This window comes from Ruditapes philippinarum, unplaced genomic scaffold (genome assembly GCF_026571515.1).
Source record: "Ruditapes philippinarum isolate M1 unplaced genomic scaffold, ASM2657151v2 ctg167_1_1_1_1, whole genome shotgun sequence".
Lineage (NCBI taxonomy): Eukaryota > Metazoa > Mollusca > Bivalvia > Venerida > Veneridae > Ruditapes > Ruditapes philippinarum.
In genome coordinates this window covers 249,894-276,815 of record NW_026851615.1, presented here as the reverse complement: position 1 = coordinate 276,815, position 26,922 = coordinate 249,894, and the positions used below count along the sequence as shown (strand labels likewise).

At 32.3% G+C, this 26,922-nt stretch overlaps 1 protein-coding gene across 2 annotated transcripts; it reads left to right on the top strand.

Annotated features, from left to right (window-relative positions):
• The first annotated feature begins 4,180 nt into the window (after positions 1 to 4,180).
• On the top strand, positions 4,181 to 26,504 carry LOC132714316 (protein lin-54 homolog). Of its 2 annotated transcripts, none has more exons than XM_060697196.1 (12): positions 4,181 to 4,273; positions 15,903 to 16,774; positions 17,109 to 17,283; positions 19,745 to 19,839; positions 20,360 to 20,611; positions 20,937 to 21,097; positions 21,415 to 21,489; positions 22,098 to 22,243; positions 22,675 to 22,769; positions 23,310 to 23,506; positions 24,008 to 24,183; positions 24,706 to 26,504. In XM_060697196.1, the coding sequence occupies exons 1-12, from the start codon at positions 4,255 to 4,257 to the stop codon at positions 24,729 to 24,731; spliced, it is 2,289 nt and encodes a 762-aa protein (XP_060553179.1). In that variant the 5' UTR covers positions 4,181 to 4,254; the 3' UTR covers positions 24,732 to 26,504. The 2 variants fall into 2 exon arrangements, with proteins under 2 accessions (XP_060553179.1, XP_060553263.1); XM_060697280.1 differs by lacking the exon at positions 4,181 to 4,273 and adding an exon at positions 4,451 to 4,685.
• The last annotated feature ends 418 nt before the right edge of the window (positions 26,505 to 26,922 follow it).

The window sequence follows — 26,922 nt, the reverse complement described above, 5'->3', positions numbered from 1 at the left end:
TGAAATATAACTTTTGGTGCTCACTCGGTGAAATATAGTCTGATCTTACACTGAACTAAACAAATATCCTCTATATATTTTTATTAACAGTGTGAAAAAATAAGAAATGCACGTCTAAACATAATTTTCTCTGTTTATCTAAAAAAAAAAGTGGTCAGCAATTTTCACTATAAGTTTAACTGGTCAGCAGATTCTTCTATATGTTAAACTGGTCAGCAGGTTCTACAATACGTTTAATTGGTCAGCAGTTTTTTGCATGACGTACAGTTCGTTAAATATGCTGACCATATAGAATAAAAAGAAAATACGACAAAACCACTTAAGCAATTTCTTTTATATTTTAGTTTCTCAGCAGTGGTTAAATTGGTTTGCGAGATGTAGAATCTACAGTCTACAGTTTTCACTGTAAGTGTAACTGGTCAACAGATTTTACTAAATGTTTAACCCTTTACCTCATATAGACATGTTCTCCCGCCTTTTCACCACACACCCTTTTGAGGCCTCAAAAAGTAAAAACAATGCCCTATTTAATCCCCAAACACTTGTATTTGTTTGAGAAATGTTTTTAAAATGTTTTTTTTTTCGGCGCACAGTACGTTAAATCTGCTGACCATACAGTATAAAAAGGAAATATGGCATAAACCACAAAGCAATTTTTACTAACACTGCAAAATGAATTAGTATTTCACGGCAAATACCATTTTCATCTATACATCAGAAGTTTCTGAGTGCCAATTTGGTAGGTAGTTTGTAGTTGGAAATCTACTAGCTGGTAGTTGGTTATTCGTAATACCCCACTATCTACCAGCAGGTAGTTGGTTATTCGAACTTTGCATGTTTTCCCTTAAAAAACAGTAATTATTTTTCCGGAATAAATATAATGGATATACGATAGCAAGATAGATGTGTTTTTCAAGACTCACTATGCCCACCAGCGGAATCAGTTGGCTTAAATAAAATATGCTGACCAGTTAAACTTATAGTAGAATCTGATGTTAAGTTAAACTTAATATGTGAAAATTGCTGACTACTTGTGTTAGATAGAAAAAAATATGTGTGGGCGTAAATTTCTTCTTATTATTCTTTTTTACAATTTTAGTAATAAAATAAATTCTACATCTTACAAGACAATAACACCACTGATGACCAATTACAATCTAATAGATATTACTTATGTGATTTAAGCAGTAATTTTATAGTGACTAGTGCTGACCAGTTATTTTTATTAATCATGAACTTTCTTTGTATTTGTGGAGAAAACTTGTGTTTTACTGACCAATAAAATATAAGAAATCTTTTTATTTTGTATTTTATACAGACTGTTCAAATCTACATTATTATCATTACCATTTTCCATTACATCCTTTTTTGTACATTTTTTTGTAATATCATCTATGAATATAATTTGTTTGTCTTTTTTATATAAGTAAAATCAATTATTATACCCCCACCACAAAATGTGGGGGGAGCTATAATGGATTCGCTTTGTCGCGTGGGTCGGTCGGTCGGTCGGTCGGTCGGTCCGTCCGTCTCCATTTTCGTGTCCGCTCTATAACTCCTATACCACTTGAAGGATTTTCTTCAAACTTGGCTCAAATGTTCACCTCAGCAAGGGGATGTGCAGAACCCATGTTGCCCATGTGTCAGCTCAAGGTCAAGGTCACAATTGAAGGTCAAATATCAAACACAATCATATATAAGACAGTATGTCGTGTCCGCTCTGTAGGTCCTACAATAATTGAAAGATTTTCTTCAAACTTGGCTAAAATGTTCACCTCAACAAGGGGATGTGCAGAACTCATGTTGCCCATGTGTCATTTTAAGGTCAAGGTCACAATTGAAGGTCAAATATCAAACAATCAAATATTACACAATATGTCGTGTCCGCTCTGTAAGTCCTACACTAATTGAAAGATTTTCTTCAAACTTGGCTCAAATGTTCATTTTAACAATGGGATGTGCAGAACCCATGTTGTCCATGTGTCAGCTCAAGGTCAAGGTCACAATTGAAGGTCAAATATAAAACAATCAAATATTACACAGTATGTCGTGTCCGCTCTGTAAGTCCTACACTTATTGAAAGATTTTCTTCAAACTTGGCTCAAATGTTCACCTCAACAAGGTTATGTGCAGAACCCATGTCACTCTTTTGCCGGCTTAAGGTCACACTTGAAGGTCAAAAATTGACTTAGAAAATGTTCTTTAATTTTAACATATATCTGAATATTTCTGAATCTAGGAAAGGTATTTGCTTGAAACTTAAAATATAAATGAAGTGTCACAATTAAGATATGCTGGTCAAGTTTCATAACTCTGTATTGCATTTTAACAAAGTTATGCCCCTTTTTAATCTTCAAATTTACATACAATCACATATTAGACAATATGTTGTGTCCGCTCTATAAATCCTATACTAATGAAAGAATTTTCTTCAAACTTTTCTCAAATGTTCACCTAAACAAGGTTATGTGCAGAATCCATGTCACCTTTGTGCAGGCTAAAGGTCAAGGTCAGACTTGAAGGTCAAAAATTGACTTAGAAAATGTTCTTAGATTAAAACATGTTCTTGAATATTTCGGAAACTAGCATAGGTATTTGCTTGAAACTTAAAAGATATATAAGGTGTCACATTTACGATATGCAGGTCAAGTTTCATAACTCTGTATTGCATTTTGACAAAGTTATGCCCCTTTTTAAGTTTAAATTTACATACAATCAATACTAGACAATATGTTGTGTCCGCTCTATAAATTCTATACTAATGGAAGGATTTTCTTCAAACTTTACTCAAATGTTCACTCCAATTGGGCGATGTGCAAAACCCATCATACCCTTGTGCCAGCTGAAGGTCAAGGCCACACTTGAAGGTCAAAAATTGACTTATAAAAAGTTTAGTATATTGGGAAAATGAAAGGTTATTTGTAACTGTTTCGAACATGATTTGATAATATATATTTTTACTATTACCTGTACAATTAGTCTTTTTTCACCAGAGATAATTTCTTTTTTATGTATTTGTGCCACTTAAGTAATTCCCTTAACCACCTTTCCAAGTTGTCTTCTGTCAAGGACATTGGTGGGGGTATGAATCGCATTCAGCGATAGTTCTAGTTTTAATTGTTTACATCTTTTAAATGTCAACATAACATCATTTGCATTTGAAATATTTCTACTATATGAAAGTTGTACACAATTTATTATATTTTCTGTATATGTATAACTCTTTAAGTATTTACAAAAGTAATTTTTCCCCCATATTCTATACCGTCAACTTATTCATCAGCAGTTTAGAACCGCCCACCGGAAGGCGATAGTCGACAATGCGATAACGCGACGGCGACAGTGCGATAATGCGATGACGACAGTACTATCGCGTTATTGCATGATCGCCATCGCACTATCGTATTGTTGTCATGCCACTGTCGCACTATCACATTGTCGCCCTCTGTATTTTAAATATAACCACACTATGTTTATATAACGCTAATGACGCCACGTAAAAATATATGCACGGCCGTGCAATACCATATTAACGGAGTCGCAAAATCGACACGGGTGTGTGATAAACATGTATAATGATATAATTCCCCGCATCCAAACTCCAAACAGTGATGTTATTGAGCAATAAAATCACACTTTGGGATATATTATTTCTTAAGTGTAATATCGTTTTATTAAATGGCTTTATTACACTCCTGCGCCGCGGTTTATGAGTTAAATTCTATTTATCACATATTAAAAATAATAACAGTTTTGCGTTCATTGAACGCCGCCTTTCCTTGTTGATCTTGTTTATCATATTTATGATTAAAAAGAGTCATATTTCATTGACGCGCCTAAAGTGTAACACAAACATTAGCGCGCTTTAACGCTATGTTTGTAATAACGTTAAAGTGTTATTACACTTGTGTAAGATCGGCTCTATTACACTCCTGCGATAAATAGATTTAGTACTTTGCATCCTGATAAATATTTCTATCTTATCTAAAGGATGCCGTTTCCCGCGACAAAAAAAAGCTGAATACGGTTGTCCCGTATGATTGGCTGTTTTCTTTATAGTAATAATTGTTAGTTAAAAGTATCTTCATATTATATTTTTAATAAAATGGCAATGTTTATGTTAGTGTTACTAAAATTGAATGATTTTGTTTTCAGCATATTATTTATAAAATCATAACATTAGCTCCGCTAAAAATTAATGTTGATGCATTATGGGATGGTAATGGTGGGCGCGTGATTTTGAACAAACACAGAATGCCTGCACAAGATTTAGGTACATTTTCTTCAAATCAAAGAATCCTTTCCAAAAAATCGCCCCAGGATCGCCAAATCAAATGTCTTAACTTCTTAATTCTATCACACTTCCGTACATATTTCCATTAATCCTTTCGTAATTGCTTTTTTAATGAAGGTGGTGCTAGCAAAAATGTCGATTTGGACACGACGGAAGGGCGATCATCGCACGTAGAATCTTTTATGTTTTTGGAAAACTAGAGTCCGAAAATTAGAGCGATTTCATTTTTATTCAGTTATATCGAATATGTCCCGTCTTTTGATTGATTGGTTCTGGTTGTCACATTCTTTGCGGTTGATTTATAAAAGTCCGTGACGTTTTGAATTTCCCTGAAGTTTGCGAGGCTATGGTGGCGCCATATTCAAGAATGTCAATATCAATAAAATGCTTTGTAAGTGTTTGGTAACTGAATTTTGATTCGGTTTAGGAGAAAGTAAAAGTTATATGAATTCTAATGGAAACTCATTGAATCAAAGTCCAAAAATGATGGGGATTGAAAATTATTTTCACTTTAACTGTTTAAGGTTCTGAATGGAAATAATATACCAGTAAGAACGGATTTATATTACAGGGATCGGACACTCCCAGTTAACCCTATATAAATGCTTAAATATCTTGTCGTGCACCCGATAAAGGTACATCAATCGATAATCTACCGGCGCTAAGCTTAAATGCCCATTCGCAACGGATACCTACTTCACAAAATATCATATGGCTTATTGCCTGCTGCACAGTAAATGGGCCAATTTTTCAAAAATACATGTAATGCAGGCTTTTTCAAAAAAATATATTGCATTTTCTATTATTTTTTGTGTTTTTATATAGGACTTACTATAAAGCAAATGTGCCCCAAATTTTTTTGTGATAGCATTACCCAAAATAAAGATACAGACATTTTTATACCCTAAAAATGTCCAATTTTACATGTAATGTGTTAGCATCTGTTTTTTTGGTGTTTTTAGAATTAACACCACTATTATCTGTTTTAATTTATCACTTAAATTTTTTTACATGCACATAGAAAATTTAATAACCTTTCCAGTGATATATAATACCTGGTATACATCATCCTGGTTTTTATCGTTAAGATGATTTTAGTAAAATCAGACTTTTGTAATGCATCAGTTTTTTCAAAATTCAGATGTTAAGCAAACAAGTATACCTTTAAGCAATTACAACTAAAATAGTACTTTATTCTCTCAATCTAATGAAATATGAATTAAAAGCATATATTAAGTGTTTTCAATTCAAATTTTCAAACATTTTTACCAAAATAGGCATTTTAGTGGTAAAAAAATTTTTGTGATGAAAAAACTGTAACATCCGTCCCCCTCTCATAAAATATCCAATTATAAAACAATACTCATAAAAAACAATGTTTCTGTTGCTTAATGATAGCCTTACAATGAAAATGTTATAAAAAATGCCAATTTCTATGTTTATGAGAAAAAAAATACAATAATGTAAAAGTTGTCTGTAACATCCGTCCCCGTAACATCCGTCCCCCTATATAAGATGCTTATTAAATCTCACATAAACTGTAACTGGAAAGGGAATTTTACACTAAAACACCAAAGTTACAATGAAAAATGAAGAAATAACAGAAATAAAGCACTGAAATGATGTATTTATAAAAAAAATATTATTTGTGAACACGAAATTCCTTAATTTTAAAAAAAAATCAGTATTTTTGCTCTGATAACAAAATTATTTACTTTGAAATAAAATTTATATTTTATTTCTTAACATCAAGTGGACCTATGAGCTTAATAAGATAATATTTAAGCTTATATGAATTTATAACAAATATAATATTTTGTTATTCTGTGTTTACAAACTAAGGGTACAGAAGGGGACGGATGTTACAGAATTGAACTAAAAATTCTTTTTACAGTAATACTAAACTTATCTTGTTCTTATGATGCATGATAGAGAAGTAGTAAGCTTTGCAACTGTATAGGAATGTTTCACACAACAAATAAAATACTATTTAAAAAAAAACTAGAAGAAACAAACACAAAATCCTTAAAGAAACAAACACAAAATCCTTAACAGGATAATTATATAGAAAGAGGTGCCAAAGATAGAGATGTTGAAAGTATCTTTGTGATTAAAATTGGTCAATTGTTAAAACATAAATTCTTTAGCCTTAAATAGTTAACAAACCATGTATCCCAGCCCCTCATAAAACAGTTGGATATGGATCCTAACTCTATACACACAGAAGGGGCTTGCACTTTATTGGAAGTTAACGAGCTGTATATTGGGAGCTGTGTATATTGGGAAGTGTGATATATTGCAAAACAGTAGGGGGTGCCAATTAAGGGTGATATATATTATGCTTAAAACAGTGGGAGGGACTACCATATCTGTTTCAAGAATGTCTGTCATTAAGTATTGAAGTTGAAGATCATTTAAGTCAAAGGATTTATTGAACTTCAAAATTTTATAGTCACTGAAAAATTTTAAACAAATAAAAAAATATAATTCAACACCCTGATTAAAAATTTTAGATTTTTTCCCCTCCCAAAAAAAATCAAGCACATTTTTTCATACAATTTGACCCATTTAATTATTGTTAATAAAGTGAAAGAAACTTGTAAGTAAAGGATAAGGTAAGGATTCCTTTAATGAAAAAGTTGGAATAATTGTGAAAATTATTCTGTAAAAAAACCCTATGCAAATTATTTTGCGCCTATAAATTTTATTGAATGACAAATTAATTCATTAAGTTAAAGCAGTTCATGTACACTGACATATTTACACAGAGAATTATTAAAAGTTAGAAATAATGAGATTATGATACTGAATCATAATGAAATCTTTGGATAATGCTGCTAACATTCCACATTAATTTACTTTAAATTTCATCAAATCGATAGAACTTAATTGCAGCAATTTAAAATCTTATAATTTTTAATGTAAATTTTTAATTGTGTATAATTTATGTATATAGTAATGAGAAATTCAAGCTTGCATATGTTTCAATCTGAAAACTTATTTACTTCACACTGTATCATATCTTTTACAAATATAAATTTTATTATTTAACTAATTTAAAAGAGTTTTGTAAATAATTTCATGTATAGAAAGGTTCTGTTTGGTATGACATTTTCTTTTTAATGTTAATGCATTATCTGGAAACAAAGATTCTTTTGTTTAATTAGCAATGTTTTTATTTTATTCCAAACATTTCAATGTTCATTCAAATGTAAGATAAATGGAAGAAAACTAAGTCAATGCAACTTTTCATTGTGAAACGCAAATAGTAAGAAACTCCATAATTGTCGGGTATATTTCTACATTTTCTCATAATTTGTTCAATGATTTTACATTTATTATACTGTACAAAGCATACTCTTATAAATTATATTACTTTAAAATAAAACCAAAAAAAAAGTATGAACTATGAGCTTTAAACATCTAGTGTAACATCCGTCCCACCAAAAATGTAACATCCGTCCCCCTGATACAATTCATTTTTGGGTTATCTGACAAGAAATATACAAAAGAAAGTCCTGTAATTTCTACTGTTTTATAAGAAATGAGTTTGCATATTTGTTTTAAGTATGATTTGGTGTACCTATCCTTGTTTTTTTCTCTCTATTTCTAATATGTTTGAAAATTTCATTTTGTGTGAAAAATACTGAAAATTTGAAAGCAAATATTTTTATATCTAAGATGAATTTTCTGGATTTTTTTTGTAACATTAATCAGAACACATAATATTTTAATAAAATAAAGAGAAATAATACAATTTTTATTATAAACTGTAAGATATTCAGACTTTTAGTATATCTTTGTAACATCCATCCCCTACCCACACAGTCCGCAAGAGATGTAATATTTTGAAAAAGGTATCCAAAAAGTTATCCTTTCTTTCCAAAAATATTGTCATAGACACCCTAAGGTACTTAAAAAGAGCAAATATTGTCTTGTATGTTTAACTTTATTTTTTGACTTAGATGCTAACACAATTGGCCCATTTACTGTGCAGCAGGCATTTTCCATTTATTATCCGATTTTTAATGTAACGCTAGAAAAACAATAAAAATCTTTACAGTTTGAGTCAGTATCATGCGAAATAAAAGTAACTTTTGAATATTTTTTACACATGCTTAAATTTCTTTGAAGTTTAATTACTTTTGAAGGGGATAATTACCAGGTAACAAGTGATAATTGAAAACTTTATTTTCAAACTTTTATAACCAGATTGCAACACTCAATCTTCAAAAACAAATATAATTTGAATGTATATTTTGTATGTGCGCGGTCTTTAACTACAGTCCATTCACGAATTCGAAAACCTAGCTAAACGCCGTTTTCCGGTACTTTCTGTACATAGCTCTGGGGAATTCACCTAATGGAGTGTAATAGCGATCTCCATGTTTTCGGCCTTTTTTTATACCCCCAAAAACGAAGTTTGGGGGGGTATATAGGAGTCACCCGGTGGTCGGTTGGTCGGTCGGTCGGGCGGTCGGTCGGTCGGTCCAGACGTCCGTTGTATATAGGAGTCACCCGGTGGTCGGTTGGTCGGTCGGTCGGTCGGTCCAGACGTCCGTTGCATTTTCCTTGTCCGGAGCATAACTTGAAGACTAATGGTTGGAATTCAATATAACTACATACAATGGTCAAGCACATTGAGAGGAAGTGCAGTGCACAAGAACCATAACTCTATCTTGTCTAATTACAGAGTTATTGCCCTTTGTTACTTTTCCTTGTCCGGGGCATAACTTGAAAACTACTGGTTGGAATTCAAAACAACTTCATACAATTGTCAAGCACAATAAGGGGAAGTGCAGTGCACAAGAACCATAACTCTATCTAAAGTAATTACACAGTTATTGCCCTTTGTTACTTTTCTATTGCTTTCTTTTGTCCGGACCATAACTTGAAGACTAATGGTTGGAATTCATTATAACTTCATACAATGGTGAAGCACATTGAGAGGAAGTGCAGTGCACAAGAACCGTAACTCTATCTTGACTAATTACAGAGTTACTGCCCTTTGTTACTTTTCCTTGTCCGGGGCATAACTTGAAAACTACTGGTTGGAATTAAAAACAACTTCATACAATTGTCAAACACAATAAGGGGAAGTGCAGTGCACAAGAACCATAACTCTATCTAAAGTAATTACAGAGTTATTGCCCTTTGTTACTTTTCCATTGCATTCTTTTGTCCGGACAATAACTTGAAGACTAATTGTTGGAATTCATTATAACTTCATACAATGGTCAAACACATTGAGAGGAAGTGCAATGCTTAAGAACCATAACTCCATCTTGACTTATAGAGTTACTGCCCTTTGTTACTTTTCTTTGTCCAGAGCATGACATGAAAACTACTGGTTTGAATTCAAAACAACTTCATACAATGGTCAAGCACAATAAGGGGAAGTGCAGTGCACAAGAACCATAACTCCATCTTGACTAATTACAGAGTTATTGCCCTTTGTTACTTTTCTATTGCTTTTTTTGTCCGGAGCATAACTTGAAGACTAATGGTTGGAAATCAATATAACTTCATACAATGGTCAAGCACATTGAGAGGAAGTGCTGTGCACAAGAACCATAACTCCATGTTCAGTATTTACAGAGTTGTTGCCCTTTGTTACTTTTCCTTGTCAAGAGCATAACTTGAAAACTACTGTTTGGAATTCAATACAACTTCATAAAGTTGTCAAGGACATTAAAAGGAAGTGCAGTGCACAAGATCCATAACTCTATTTTGACAAAATACAGAGTTACTGCCCTTTGATACTTTTCCTTGTACGGAGCATAACTTAAAAGGTACTGGTTGGAATTCAAAACAACTTCATACAATGGTCAAGCACAATAAGAGGAAGTGCAGTGCACAAGAACTATAACTACATCTTCAGTATTTATAGAGTTATTGCCCTTTGTTCCTTTTCCTTGTCTTTCTGGACTTATTAGAGTAATTCAATAAAACTTCATTAATGGCCAACCACATTGACAGGAAATGCAACATACAAGAACCACAACTATCTTTAATTGCCCACAACCATAACTCTATATTTCAATTCTTTTACAAGGTATTCTGTTGCTAGTAACATCCTCATTTCCAAAGCAGTCTTGTGGGGGTATTAATCACATTTAGTGATAGTTCTAGTTTAAATTTAATTGAAATAAAACAGTTATTTCTTTATTAGAAAATAATTAAATATCATTGTATGAATAATTCCATACAAAAAATAAAGTAAATACACAAGTTTATGCAGAAAATAACCTTATTTATAATGGAAGATTCCACTACGGCTGTTTGAATTTTATTGATTTTCATTATAAATAATTTATTTTTTTGAATAATTTGCAATAAATTAAATATTAAAGGAATATTGATAATTTTCAAAAACATCAATTTTTTCACCTTAAACGGTTAAATAATGATAGAAAAATAGAAATATCACGTAACTGTTTTATGTACTTCATTTGGTGTAATTCCCCAGAGCTAAAACGGTAACGTACCGGAAAACGGTGTTTAGCTAGGTTTTCGAAAAGGTCAATGGTATGTGTGATAAGAAAATGATTCTTAAGAGGATATATATAAATACAATGTAAATCCATTTTATAAATGAAATATAAAATATACAACTAAATTTGTATAGCTCTTTCTTTGAAAAATAATAAAGATATCATATGACAAATAAATCATTTGACGTGAATTGTAAAGGAAAACTATGAAAAAAATCTGTTTCAAAATAAAAAAAAATTTTTTTATAAAACAGCTGTTCTGTATGCCAATAAAAATTTCTTCTTTGCCAACCTAATGAATTCATCTATATATGAACGCTTGTCTAGAATGATCTGAAAATGAATTTGATACTCTAATTAGTAGAAAACTTACTATATTTATACTAATATACAGGTAATAAAATAAAAAATGTACAAATCATTTGGAAATAATTCACAGAAATAAAGACAAATTTCAAACATGAATTTCTTTAAAAGTTTTTGAGCAATCAAGAAACATTTTTTTGCAATGCACCCATTAAATCATGTACAAAAGAATTATTTTAATTTGAATCGCGGTAATAATTTGTGCTTGAAATAAAAGGGCGTCAAAGTGTAGAGAGTATGCCTAAATAATAGGCGAATATTTTTTTAATTAGGTACTTTTTTAACTTAGCGTTGCATCGTTCTATCGGCATATTTTCATATATTAATACTTTAGCGACACAAAATAATACTGTATCAATACATTCATATGTGTATAATTTTTCACAAAGCTGCAATAACACCACATACTCTTGTGAAAATCTGTCATATTTCGCACTCGGCGCGTTCCACCAGTCCACCTTTATCCGATGTGTGATTATGCGCATGCGTGCGACGAGACTTTGAGGTAAACGAAAGTGTCCGATCCTTGTAATATAAATCCGTGATATAAGCAAACACTGTCTGTTGATGCCAGTTTTTTTTGCAAGAACAGCATGGCATGTTGCAAAACCTTTTTCAAGGAAGATGATGGTGAATGTTGACATTGCCAAAAGACATGACAAACACTTTATACATACTCTGACATTACTGTTGTCCTTCATTAAAAGACATCACATTTTCTTTTTTTAACAGTTTGACGTTTATCGAAAAATGCGAAGTCTTTCCATAACTGGCTAATTTCCCATAGCACAAATCGACACGCTTCTCAAGTTGATTTGAATTTACCAGTAAATCACAACTAAATGCTATTTATCACAAAAAGCGATTTGGCTAATTTCCCATAGCACAAATCGACACGCTTCTCAAGTTGATTTGAATTTACCAGTAAATCACAACTTAATGCTATTTATCACAAAAAGCGATTGATTACATAAAAGACGGAAGCATATTTTCCCAAAAACTGTAAAAATATGCAAAAATTACTCACGATTAGTAGTTTATTTATCCATATATTTAAGAAGACACATGAAAGACATTATGTATTGACATTATATATTGGAAATTCCCGGTCATGCTGTGACGTCAAAAACAATAGTACGAAATTAGTCTGAACGAAAACTTTTTCTGTTGTGTTTTAAGACGCTTACAGGTGCACGTAGTAAAAATTTTGTCTAAAAAATTTGGTTCCAGTAATCACCGCATTGTGTAGTACACACCAATATGGAGGCTGTTTACACGATTTTTACACGGGATTTGTTTTAAATTATTTAAAATTTGAATAAGTTGATTTTGAGAAGGAAAATACACATTTGTGGTAGGATTATGATTATTTGTAACATTTTACATGGGAAGTTTGAATGATTGTGCATGTTTATTGTTTTTTTTGCTATGGACTTTTAAATAGATATCTTTAGACGTTAAAGCGGATTTGACCCATGTAAAAAAATAGCTTCAAATCCGCGGTAACGTCTAAATATTTGGACTAACATTACTAAAACACCCATAATGTAATTGGACAAGCAACTGATAATTATCTTTTCATCCATTCACACATACACTACACCTTTTTGTCATGTTGAGCAATCAATTGGGTATACTTTTTTGTTTGTTTTAAGCAGCATAACAGGGTTCGAATTTAAGCTGGCATACTGGCAAAATGCCAGTTAAAATCTAATAATGCCAGTAAAAATTACTCTAGCTGGCATTTATTTGCAAGTGATTGTTCAATTTGTACGTTTACATAATTTTTTATCTTCTGAGCTGATGATGATGCTTGGCAACTGCCCCCTGCTGTAACTGATGACGTTTACCTTAAAAAACTTATATTTTATATAAATCAATTTTCGATTGCTCTATTTTTTTTCTGTGACTATATTTTGATGGAATTTTTATAGCAGCTAAACACTTTTGATTAGAGCATCCAAGATGGGTGTTCCTAGATGGTTCCTATGGTTTCGTTACAAAAAGAGGTCTGTGTATACATACTAGTGATAAAGATGTTTCTGATATTCAATAGACATCGAGCTTATTATCATTTGTCATATCAGATGATCAAAATACATTGTCATTGTCTATAAAGTATAATAATAATAATAATAATAATAATACATGTAATAATAATAATAAAATACATTATCATGGAAATGCTAGTTGACTACCTCATATTGCCAGTTAAACATTTGATCACTTGCAAAAATCTGCAAGTAGAAAATCTTGCTAAATTCTAACCCTGCATAAATAAGAGTAAAAGCCATCTGTAGTTAAGATTTAAACACTTCGTTCAATAGTATTTTGATTTAAGTCAACTTGTCCCCTTTTTAAACTTGTCCGTAAACTTGTGCCCCTATTTTTTATTATTATTAATTTATGTCAATATATGATAAATTATCAGAGTTTTAGATAAATCTTGCAAAAGAGTTATTGAAATTGACACCGAGATACAATTTTAGCCTTTTGTGTGCTATATATCTCATGTATGTCAAATTAAGTTGAGGTCTTGTTTATTATATCAACAAAAAAGAACATGAAAATGATCACATAACAAAAACATGTAATAATTCCATTTATGGTACAAAACAGACCATTCCTATATTTATAAGACATTTTTTCGAATCCAATGATTAACATAACCAACACTACACCTGAAGAGAATAACTCCCTTAGATTCATTAGAATAAATGATAAAACCCAAAATAAAAAGGTAAAGGAAACTGCATATAAGACCAATGTTAGACCTCAGGTTGAATATTGTTCCACAGTTCGGCATCCTTAGCAGAAATACTTAATTTATAAGATAGAGCAAGTACAAAGATCAGCTGCTAGATATATTTTTAATGATTATGACTATACAAATAGTGTCTCCAAAATGATATCTGATCTTAATTGGCAAACCCTTGAGCAGCATCAAAACATCCGTGCTGTAACCTACTTGTATAAAATCCAAAACAACATTATCTTTGTTGACCACCAACACCTTACTCAAACAAGAAATCTGAACTACCTGATACCTTAGTTGAGGACATAATACCATCAAAATTCTTTCCTAGGAGCATCCGTCTTTGGAATAGCATTCCTCTAACTGTTCTGTCTAGCCCCAGTTTTAACATCTTTACTGAGAGGCTTGACCCATTCTACAAGTTCTTATTTCCACACTATGTCTTTTAAATTAATAATCTTGTAGAACTTTCATTTCTTTTATCTTTTTAAATTTGCATATAAATAATGTCTTCCAGTGTTTTTTTTTCACTTTTGGGGGAAGGGGGTCGGTGCCCATTGGAGGGGGAAAAATGCAATAGGAGGGGGATTTTTATACAGATCTAAAATATTGATGTGTCACATGATAAACTTGTTGGGATACCAGGAGTAGCTCCCCTTACCTATATGAAAAACCTTGCTTAACAGTAAGTCTTACAGGCATAAAATAAAGCATTTTTCGGCAGTTAGTTGCAAAAAAATGATATTCATTGCAGGCAAACTTAGGCTGCCATATTATAGGGGGAAATTTCAGCTTTGAGGGGGGAAAAAAACATACTTTTTTGAGGGGGGAATGGGGAGAATTTCGGAAATATTTTGGTGAAAAAAACACTGTCTTCTATCAACAGTTTCCTAAAACGCGCCTGCTAGTCATAATCAAAATTGATTGTTAAGCAGTATAATGTCAATGTAGATGTAAACTATGGTAATGGCAATAACACTTATTGAATTTGTATAAAACTAAATGTAATTATCTTTTTAGACAATTTTATGCCAATGTCCAGGGATTTTTTTTTGGCTTATTTTATAGCCGATATTCGGTCATATTCCCAATTGAAAATAGTATGCTATTTTCCCAATCAACGGGTTAAAATTCCCAATTTAATGTTACAAAATAAAAAATATTGTATAACAAATTCAAGTCTTTGAAAATAAGGGCTTCTTCACTGTTATGATGCATAAATGTTTGAAGATGCTATCCTAGACAATGATTTTTTGCATTCAGTTAATCACTGCAAAATGTAACTATGTAAGTCATGCATTTTTTCCCAATCTTTTACAAAACTTCACTAAAATTCCCAATTTCATGGGTATGGGTCATGTTCCCAAAATCCTGGCAAAAAAAAAACAATCATGATGTCTGTTTCACTGTTGTTTACTGTTTAAGTTTTAGTCTTTATCATTCCTGTGACTTGTACAGGTTCCAGATAAGCAGACCTTGAACAATTATGTTTTAAATTGACACACTCTTTCAATATTGAAAACAATACTCGCCAACGTAAAGTTTTTTGGCACTTCTAATCTCTGTTTATCTTTCGTCATCCTTTAATCCATTCAGGGTAGGGAATAAGATCAAACAGATGGACAAAATATTAGGTGTAATAACCATTAATTGCTCCACTTAGTTGAACATTCAATTTGTATTTTGATTGAATGCTTGCAAACTTGGCTGTTTTTGTTAGTATTATATTAAAGTGTGTGTGCTTGCATTATGGTCATTGAAATGCATATAAAAAAACATGTTATATTATTAATTATCAAATGTCAACAAAATTTATAACATATATTTTATTACAGCTGAAATTTTTAACATATATAGTCGTACATTAAAAACAATTTAGAAACATTGATTTACAACACAATAGTGACAAATTGACAATGATTCATGTCAACTTGTCAAGTAATAATCTGTATCATTTCTTGCTCTGTCAAACAAAATATTTTTATAATTTCAGGCATTAAAGATGACAAAGTTCGAGTAATAGCTATAGATTCAGTGACTGGACAAGTGATTAACAGTAGTGTTCAATATACCCAATCAGATAGTTCCTCCACTGGAGATTCTGTAGATGGAAGTCTTCCAATAGAGACCTTAACATCAAACTCAAAGGAATATAATACTTTCCAATCTTTAACACTGGATAACAGTGACGGGTCAGCCATCATTAATGATGGCACAATTTATGCAACAACTGGGTTTTCCAGTGCAAATAACACAGTGTCAGCCATAGGTGATAATACTGGAAATTTATCTTTTCTGACTCAAGCCGGGAGCCAAGTGTCTTCAGGTGGTGCAGTGACAATACCTCAAGTTATAATTGTTGATTCTAAAGATGGTGCAAGCCTGCTTGGCAAAAGACAAGGTGAAAGTTTATCTCAAAACTCACTGGTGAATAAGATTATAATTACTAAAAACACAATCTCTAGTCAATCTCAGGGGGTTCCAATACAGGTTCAGACACTGCCTGTGACTCAAACAGCTGGTACTCAGCCAGGTTCAACAGATGTATTACAAGGACAAAAAACTCCTACAAAGACTATTACAATTTCTCAACAAGGGATAGTTTCACCAGGAAAAGGAATAATGATGGCACAGGTGGCTGGTACTCCTCCAAAATTGCCAATTAATAAATTACCAATATCGCCAGCAAAAACACCAACCAAAATAACAATGATACCTATGCCTGTGCCAGGTAGATCACCTCAGAGAATTGCCCCAGCAGGATTGGGTCAAACATTATTAAGTAATTCAAGCACATCAACTGTGCAAGCTACTATTACAATGTCCCCTTCTAAAGTGATGAAGCAACCAGGGACAGTTCATGTGGTAAGGCAATTTGATATCCTTTGATTTTCAAATAAAATTATTGATTTATTCCTTTTGATAAAATTGTAATAAATTATTTGGAATAATGTTTAATTAAAATTGAACTTTTTTACACAATGATTGTAAAATCATATCCATATCATTTTGTAAAGTAGTCAGTGGTTAAATTACAATTGTTATCCTCTTGCTCATTTTTGAAGATAACATGTATCGTTCAGAAAGTAAATTGTTCGGTTTATTGGGGATGAAAAAAATATTTTAAAAAGTCATATTAATTCTAATGTGGATTGCATTAACATTTTATAAATTTGATACTTTTCTTTTTCCGTTAAAGATACAGAAACCAATTCAACCATCAATTAGCAATGCAACTGTGTTACATGTACCAAGAACTGTCGCTACTAATGCACAAGGTGTAAGACAAGTGTTGCCAGCTAACCTACAGCAGATCCATGTTCCTGGAAACAAATTTCATTATATTCGTCTAGCTAACCCTTCAAGTTCCACAGGTAGTTATTGCTTTACAAATGATTTAAGTATTGCTGTACAGCATTGGCCTTGTGATAGAGCATTTGTTTATTAGCTCACCTGGGGACAATGTCCTGAAGGTGAGCTTTTGTGATGGCCCATTATCCATCGTCTGTGCGTGTGTTTGTCCATGCATCAACAATTAAAACAACTTCTCCTCCTAAACCACTTGGCCAAATTTGCTGAAACTTAGCAGGGATGTTTCTTGCATGAAGCTCTACCAAGGTTATTCAAAGAATTAAATTCCATAAAGAAGTCTGGTTGGCATGGCAACCAAAGTATTTTTTCCCCCAAAAAAACTAAAAAAATCTTGTAAAAAAACTGAAAGAGCTGGAAACATCTTTTAATGGATGCCTGCCAAGTTTGTTCAAATAAATGCCCTAGTGTCAAAATTGGCCCCGCCCCAGGGGTCATTGATATTCCTTATATGTATATAGTAAAAACTAAAAAAAAAATCTCCTTGTAACTATCCAAAAGAGCTAGAGCTTAGATATTTGGCATGAAACATCTTTCAAGTGGATTTTTACCAAGTTTGTTCAAATAAAAGCCCTAGGGTCAAAATTGGCCCCGTCCCAGGGTGTCATTGATTTGCCTTCTAAGTAGAAACTTAAAAAATCTTGTAAAAATCCCAAAGAGTAAGAGCTTAGATATTTAGCATGAAACATGTTCTAGTGTACTATATCTACCATGTTTGTTGAAATAAACCCACTATGGTCAAAATTAATAAATTATGTCAATGTTTACTTTGTGATATTGAAATGGACTTTATGTATAAAGCTATATTTGGATGTTTAATTGTCTATAATTCAATATTGTTGCCTCTGACTTCAATCCACTGGCCTTTCACTGCTGTCGGTTTGAATCCCACCTCAGACTTTAGATACTTTCATGTGAAAAAGCTATAAATCTAGCTTACAGGTCAGTGGTTCTACTCTGGTGCCTGCCTGTGCTTTAGAAAAGGAGATTCCCAGAAATGAGAAATGTATGTTTTAGGCCATTTTAGTTTAACAGTAGCAGTGAATTTGATACAAAGCATGCACATTAAACTTGAAATCAACCTGATAATGTATAATTTAGAACTAATTTTTAAAACCTGTTGGAACATATGTCAACAGCTACTGTTTGTTGTATTATCTGATGCAGTGTTGTTGAGGACATGAGGAAAAACATATTTTTTCCACTTCTGAATTAAGGGACTTGAATAGAGTGACAAGTAGATAATAGGGAAAATAGTGATACATATTTAATGAGTAACCCTGAGGTTAGATTAATTTTGTATGCTTCCACTTCAAAGTGGGAAGCATGTGGTAATGAGTCTCTAGGTTCATATATTCATACTGACATCCTGTTATCATTGTCTGGGATAAATAAACATGGTTTATGTGATGTGGCAGGATCAATAGACAACCCCTATTTATTTTTAGGTCATTGGGTCAAAGGTCACATTGACACTTATTGTAAAATCCTTGTTTGATCAATAACTTGAAAAGGAATAAGTCATTTTTCATGTTCATTGGTAGGGACTTTGTCAATGGCCAATTGATGACTCTATTGACTTTGAGGTCATCAGGTTGAAATAACACTATAAATGTAAAGTTTTTGTCTGGTCAATAATTTTAGAAGTTTATGTACCTTAGTTGAGACATTGCCCATGTCCAGTAGATAACCCGTGTTGAGTTTAAGGTAATTAGGTCAAAGGTTAATGACACAGTGACACTAGGTGTTCCAGAAAATGATTAAATCCTTGTACAATCAGTAACTTGAAGAAAAAAGATTAAAAGCTTAAGATTTTTTTGTATGGGAATTATTGCCCATGGCCAATGGATGACCCCTGATCATTTTAAGGTCTCGGTTATACGTTTATACTTGATCTGAAATCCTATAAAAAAATCTGGATTTCCTTCAGTGATAGGTCTGTGAAATTTATTAGTTATAATATTATTTATGTAATATTACTTATTAATATAATACTTGACCTTTTCCCATGTGGTTAAGGTCATTTAAACCACTAGCTCCTCACCGCTGTTGGTTCAAATCCTGCCAAGGACTTCACATTGTTTGAGGTGATGAAGCTATCCAGCTGGCTTATGGAATGTTGGTGGTTCTACTCAGGTGCCAGTTTTTGCCTGATATTATGTATGGAGAAGGGACACCTGAGGTCTTCCTCCACCAGTAAAGCTGGAAAGTTGCCATATGGCCTTTATAGTGTTGTAACAACATAAAACTGAACTGAAAAAAAAAACTTCATGAAATATGCACGAGTAAGTAAATGCCTCTGTGAAAGGACTATGAGCACTTGTTTTGTATTATTGATTATTAAAACAAGAGAAAAGACTTCAAAACAAATGAACCAAATCCAATAAAAAAAACTATTGCATTAGATTATGTATTCATTCATTAGCATTATGCACAGTTCTGATTAATCACTGTTTAAATTTTTAGGTGCAAGAGCGCAGCTTATTCCTGTGTCTGTTCCATCTGGGCAAACTGGACAACCAGTGAAAATAACTATACCAGCTCAATCAACCAATCAGATCGTAAGAAACTGTTACTCTTTTGTTATTGAACTTCATAGGATAAATAAAAAATTCATGTTTTATATTATTGTATGTTATGTTTTGATCAAGGTAACTTAACTTAAATAATGCTTTGCTGTTTTTTTTCCTATTGACCGTTAGAATTTATTGTGTGTTAAACTTAAAAAAGTGTCAAAGGTTGGTTTTTGTTTTTGTTTTTTTTGTTTGTTTTTTTAATTCTATATTTCTGGCTGGAGAAACACTTCGGTTCCCTTAATTTATAGCTATGGAACAAGAATGATAAGTCATCATTTAAAGCTCAGTTTGTAGTTCTTTCAAATAGTTATTAGGTAGAAGCAATAGGCATTTCTAATATAGAATAGATTTATGTAGAATTTTGTCTACTTCGTCAATGTTCAACAAACTTTAATTTTTTTTGATGTTTTCTTATTTATCAAAAGTATTAAAAAGGAAAATTATTAAAACCATTTAGTTAAAATGTATGTGTATGCTTTAAACATGAATTGACATCTTTTTATAGGTGACGTCTAGGCCAAACGTATCCACTGTGCAGAGAATTATACTACCGGCAGGATCAAACCAGGTGGCTATAAGACCTGCACCTCCAGCTAGTGTAGCTCAAGGTACCCAATTGATACGGACTACCCTTCCTGCTGGTACAGGGACCTTGGCACAGATAGCACCCAGTGGTACATCATTTATATCCACCGGACCTGGTAGTACTCCTGGTGTGCAGGGATTTGCACTTGTGCCAGCTTCTTATTTATCACAGGTAAATTAAAATGTTTTTAAGTTTATTAACATTGTCTATGTGAGGTAAAAATCTCATAGTCATTAATTTTATTAAATGACTTAATTAAACAAGAATATTTGTTCTGACAATTTTATCAGTCCTATTTTACTACTGAATTTTGTGACAATATTACTCAGTAAAATTGCAGGGGAAAAATAACAGAATTACAAAAAGTAGGAATGCTTATTATATGAATTCCCCAGCTTAAACAAATAAACTTTATACATATCTAAGTTAAACTTAAATACAGCTCCTTTTGGAAATTCATGGCTAAATGAAAGAAAAATTACATTTTTCAATTCAGATCCAGCAACAGGTACAGGCAAAACCAGTGGTTACCACCGTCGCCAGTAGTAACACAACAGAAGCAATAGCAAAACAGATTCAGACTCGGAATGAATATGTACCTATAGCTAGTAATAATCCAGCTCTTAGTGCTAATACACAAACTAAAAATGTTAATGGGTAAGTTGTTACTATGCACTTTTATACATGTATATTTAAAGTTAGTTTTAAGTAAAATTTGTCTGAGTGTTGATATTTATATAGAGTGGTGGAATGTGACACTAGTTTTTTACTATGAACAAATTGTGTCACATTTAAACCAGAATAGGTTCATTTGTTATTTAGTATTTATTTTGAACTTGCAGCTCAGTTTTTCACAAAATTTATGCATGGTAATATTAAATAAAAATAAAAACCAAATTGTTTTGATTTCTACACGCTTTATATAAAATATTAAAAAATATGTGAATTTAAATTAAATGTTGATGTGTTTTCAGGGCATCACTAGATGGTGCTGGTGGTGCTAGACAAAGGAAACCTTGTAATTGTACCAAATCTCAATGCTTAAAACTGTAAGTTTGTTATCATCTATCACACAAAACGTATTGTAATATTGATAGAGAAATGTTAGTTCTTACTATGTTTAATATCTTAAATGGATTTCTCCATATTTCAATAGACCTTCTACGGAATTAGGAATATTTTAGGTTTTTCTTAGCTAATCTGAGATACAAACTTTTACAGTTACATCTTTGAAAATAAGCACAGCATGTTGACTTATCTGTTGTGATTGATAGTGCACCATGAATGATGAAGCTTTATCGGTAAAAGTTTGTTTGTACTGGGGAATAGGCTTTGAAAAACCCACATTTGCCAAATTCCAGATAACATCTTATTTGGACAAAACTATTCATCATTCTTAGAGAAAATTTCAAAATAAGTTTTTGACTGAAACTAAATAGACTATGACCACATGGCAGAGAAGTGCAAGCTGATCTTGATCTTAACTGGTCACATGTATATTCCAATGCAGACAGCAGGATAACTTTATAAAGAACTTATTTTGCTTTTATTTTGTTTAACTTTACATAGTTAATGTGATGAACATTCTGCTGGCATTGGCAGCTCACATTTGATGGAAATCAGTTAGAATTTTATTCACTGCATTATGATTTTACAGATACTGTGATTGTTTTGCGAATGGTGAATTTTGCCATAGCTGTAACTGTACAAATTGTGCCAATAACCTTGAACATGAGGAGGATAGGTCAAGAGCCATTAAATCTTGTCTTGATAGAAACCCGCTAGCATTCCATCCAAAAATAGGTAAATATTCCTGCCTGTGTGACAAAACTTAATGAAATTGAGTTTTTTACAAGTTTGCAGTAGTTATTTATCTATGTAATAGAATTAAATAGGAAATGTCCTGTGTGTTGTATAGTTTAATGCATGTTAGTGTAATTTACAGGCTGTTTTATTTCTGTAGCAAAAAATGGGTGGTTTCAGATTTCACAGTTATGACCCCTTTACAAAGAAAGTAAACATCTAATTTGGCATTTACAGTGTGGTTGTTAAGTCGAAAAAAAATTTTCATCTATGTCTGTAAACTGAAACAATAAATTATGTTATTGACTAGGTAAATATTATGATTCAGATGTGTAAATAAATTTAGAACTAGTTTGACAAGCTTTGGTAGTAAAGGACATTAGTAGTGTAACAATTTTACTGATCATCAATGTTTATTTTTTTTTATCCAGGTAAAGGTAAAACGGGGGAAAAAGATAGAAGACATAATAAAGGATGTAATTGTAAAAGGTCAGGGTGTCTCAAAAATTACTGTGAATGTTATGAGGTAAGAGTTTATAAGTAACTTATAGTATAATTAGAATAGTTGGGGTATTTTTTCAGAATGGTTAAAAATTTATCCTAGACCTAGTTGTGCACATTTTGGTTGTATTGAACTCATCAGTTTTTATGGTCCTATGATATGTTATATGAAGTGACTTTTATTGTAAAAGCTTTAATCGCCACTGAAAACCACATGAACTAAGGAAATGGATACATAAAGTTACTTTAGGAGAAACTGCTAGTTCTTCAGTATACAAAGTATTACACAGGATCTATGTTAAAGTTTCTCTACCATGATTTAAGAGGGGTAACTGCAAACTTATACTTCTATGCACTTTTCAGTGATGTTGAGGTCTGTCCTAATTAAAAACATAACTGTGTGTGGGTCAACAGCTTAAAATCTCATCCAATGGATTAGTAAGTAAATTTAATTGAGCAGTACTGGAGCAAACTCCTTCCACTTAATTAATAGTCAGATAGTGTTATACCGGCCCATTGCACCCACTCTACATTTCTATATACAATATACCATATATATTTACAGGCAAAGATTATGTGTAGTTCATCATGTAAATGTGTTGGTTGTAAAAATTTTGAGGAAAGTCCTGAGCTCAAAACGTTGATGCATCTGGCAGACGCGGCAGAGGTACGGGTACAACAACAAACTGCGGCAAAAACGAAACTTTCCTCTCAAATATCAGACCTTCCATCCAGACCAGTATCATCAGTAACTGGAGAAAGGTAAAGTTTTAAAATATATGTGTGGTTATTACAGTATTACATCCATCCATCATACTGTAAGTGAAGAAAAGTGTAGGTCCATGCATGCAGATGAAAATGATTTCATCGTTTTTCCATTTTGACAGAAAAATACATACCATATTTCTCTTGATTAAAGTAAAAAGAAGCTATTAATATACATTAGTTGCAGCAAAAATGTTTTGACCATAACATCTTCATATTGTAAGCTGGGATGTTTATACTTACTTAGACCCAAAATACCTTATGTGGTCAAAGTATCATCTGTGGATACTTGACTGAAAATTTCGGTAAACACGACACTCAAATATCTGTGGGTAGTAGACTCAAAATATTGTGGATAGGAACTTCATTTTGCCTTTTCCAGATCTGGCTTTGACCCCCAGATTAATACAGGAACTTGCACTATTACTTTGTAATTTGTTTTCAAATTTGGGATTGATAAATATAACATATAATATCCCTGTATATATTTATTTCCAGGCTTCCGTTTTCATTTGTAACATCAGAAGTGGTAGAAGCAACATGTGCGTGTTTGTTAGCTCAGGCGGAGGAAGCTGACAGACAGAAGATGCCTCCTGTTGTCCAGGAACGAATGGTGATAGAGGAGTTTGGTAGATGTTTAATGCAAATTATAGAATCAGCTAATAGAACAAAAGGTATTTTTACCAGTTTATTTGATAGTTTATTGGTATAATTTTAGCAGATTCGGTAACAAACATGATACTGTCTAATTTTGATCCTCTTTGAAGGAGTGTAAATTGCTTTGCTGAGTGTCTGTTGGATTGTCATTTTGTACAGAACACTTTGTCCCACCAAAAACTAGATAATTCTTTGGCCCACATTTCATAGATTTAGTTTTTAGGTTAGTCATGACTAGAAGATGATCCCTATTTATTTAGTTCAGTAGGTCAAAAGTGATGATCACTGTGGCCTTCACCTGTTAAAGTTTTTTTTAGACCAATCAATAGACAACACTGGTCTACAATCTCAAGATTTAGTATGAAGGTTTGTCATGAATAGCAGACACTCTGTATTGCTTTTGCTGCCAAAGGTCAAGATCACCATGACTTTGCAGTTAACAACAACAAAGTAAGACTCAGCGGGTGCTGTGCTGTCATATTTTTCAAATCATAAATGCTTAAAATACAACTTTGATTTTATTGTGGTTTTCTTTTCAGCCCCAGATCCTGATGACACTGGCTGATACTAGAATATTTACAGAAATAGCACATTGTAGATCTCTTTAGGCAGCTCTGAAGAAGAATGACACAACCCCCACTTTCATCTTTTTAACCTACATTTCCCCCCATGTGATGTCACAGAATCTTTCATATGCTTGAAGGATATGCTTACCACAAGATGAAGACATCGGAAAATATTACATGTTTACTAGAAGATATAGCTGATAGCTGTATATGTGAAATTTATAACACAAGAGTAACAGATGTTCATATGTAAACATGCCATTGTAGGGGAAATTCTTGTAGGATCTTGCCTTTTCCTTACTATCATATTAATAGCCCTTATTTCCCAAATCTCAAATGATTTACCAATTTCTTTTAGCCTTAACAGAATAAGCCATTAATGAGTAACTATCACTTTACATCTATACATGCTAACAGCTTTACCATCACTACAGATCAGTCATTGAGGACAATCTCATCATGTTTATACATAATTGCAACTAACATGTCAACTTTTGTTATCAACTCTCATCTATACAAACGTTGCATCTTGGCCTCCAGTTTATTTGTCCGCAGTTGATGACTTATTAAGTCTTTTATACATGTTTTCCCTTGCCTCATGTACCTGTCACAGAGAAGTTATTGTCATTTCACATCTGTACATGTTGCCTCCACTATTTCTGAGTAATTATCACTGCATATCTATACATACACATGATATATAGAACATTTTCCCTTTGTTTCATTAACACATACACATGTAGGTAACCATGAAGAGTAATTATCATCATACATCTATACATTATCATACCATGATGTCGCCTCAAGTACCATACTGCCATTTAAGCTTGTGTAAAAATAAGCAGTAGTTTTGTTAAAGATAATACTTCATTTGTAAGATAACATTGTCCCCTAATGTATTCAGCAGCTAGAAAATGAAGAGCCTTACTTGTGATGTAAATATGCTGATGTTTCTTAATTACTTTTATAAATTTAAATGTGTCAGATTGGTGTATTTAACCCCTGTGATTGTCCTTGGTTTATTGTTACCAATACCACCTGAATAACCATATTTGTGATCTATGAAATGAATAGAATATTCACAATTTTAGCCTGTACAAGACTTAAGGTCAAAGTTTAACTATTTGTAAATAGACTTTAAAACTGCAAGGCTTTGATTGGTGCACTTAAAGAGTTTAGTTAACCAGTTGGAATAGGGCAATAACTGGTCTACAAACATTGTAAGATTTAAAGCAACTATATACAGACACATGGTAATACAGTCTAAATTTGAAAGTAAAGAATAGTATATGTTATTAGAGCTTAATTTTCTAACAAATACTTTTTTTTCTGGGGTAAAAAAAATTCAGAAAGGGATATATACATAAAATCTAAGGCAGGACTTAACTGTATAAGACTTGGTATGGTGGGTTGGGAATATAAATTGGTGCTCTGCTTCTAAAAGTGCTTATGAAATTATTCAATGAATTTCTTGTTATATATTTGTAAGGCAGTCCAGATAGTGGTCACTATCATTCAAAATATTGTTGTATTTCTCGTTATTTGAAACTTTCTGACGTTTAAACCGGTAACATCCTGCTTTTCAAACAAATACAGTTGATCTTTGTAGAAATCATTTGCATATGAAATTGATGGTGTCCAATTCTGTTAAAGAAAATTGAATATTCAATGAACTTTATTAGATGCAGTAATTTTTAAGATATGAGCCACGTCACGACAAAACCAACGTAATGCGTTTGCGACCATCATGGATCCAGACCAGCCTGCGCAGTCTGATCAGGACCCATGCTGTTCGCTTACAAACCCTATTACAAGTAGAGAAACTGATAGCGAACAGCATGGATCCTGATCAGACTTTGCGGATGTGCAGGCTGGTCTGGATCCATGCTGGTCGCAAAAGCATTATGTTGGTTTGTCATGACGCGGCTCAATTATATCTTTCTCCTTGCCCCAGATATAATGTTAAAAATCTATTTTTAAATTGGAAAAAAAATCAAGAAAAAACTTGTTGCTTTAAAGTGGATTGGTCTATAATATGCACATTTTCCATAAGTATTTCAGATATTGATTAAAAACAATAGAAATGTGTCATTTGGATATTCTTATGAATATTTCCCTATAACAAAATGTTGATAGAATTCCAACATGATTTAGCATGAACATATATGATGAATAATAATAATTTGTTTA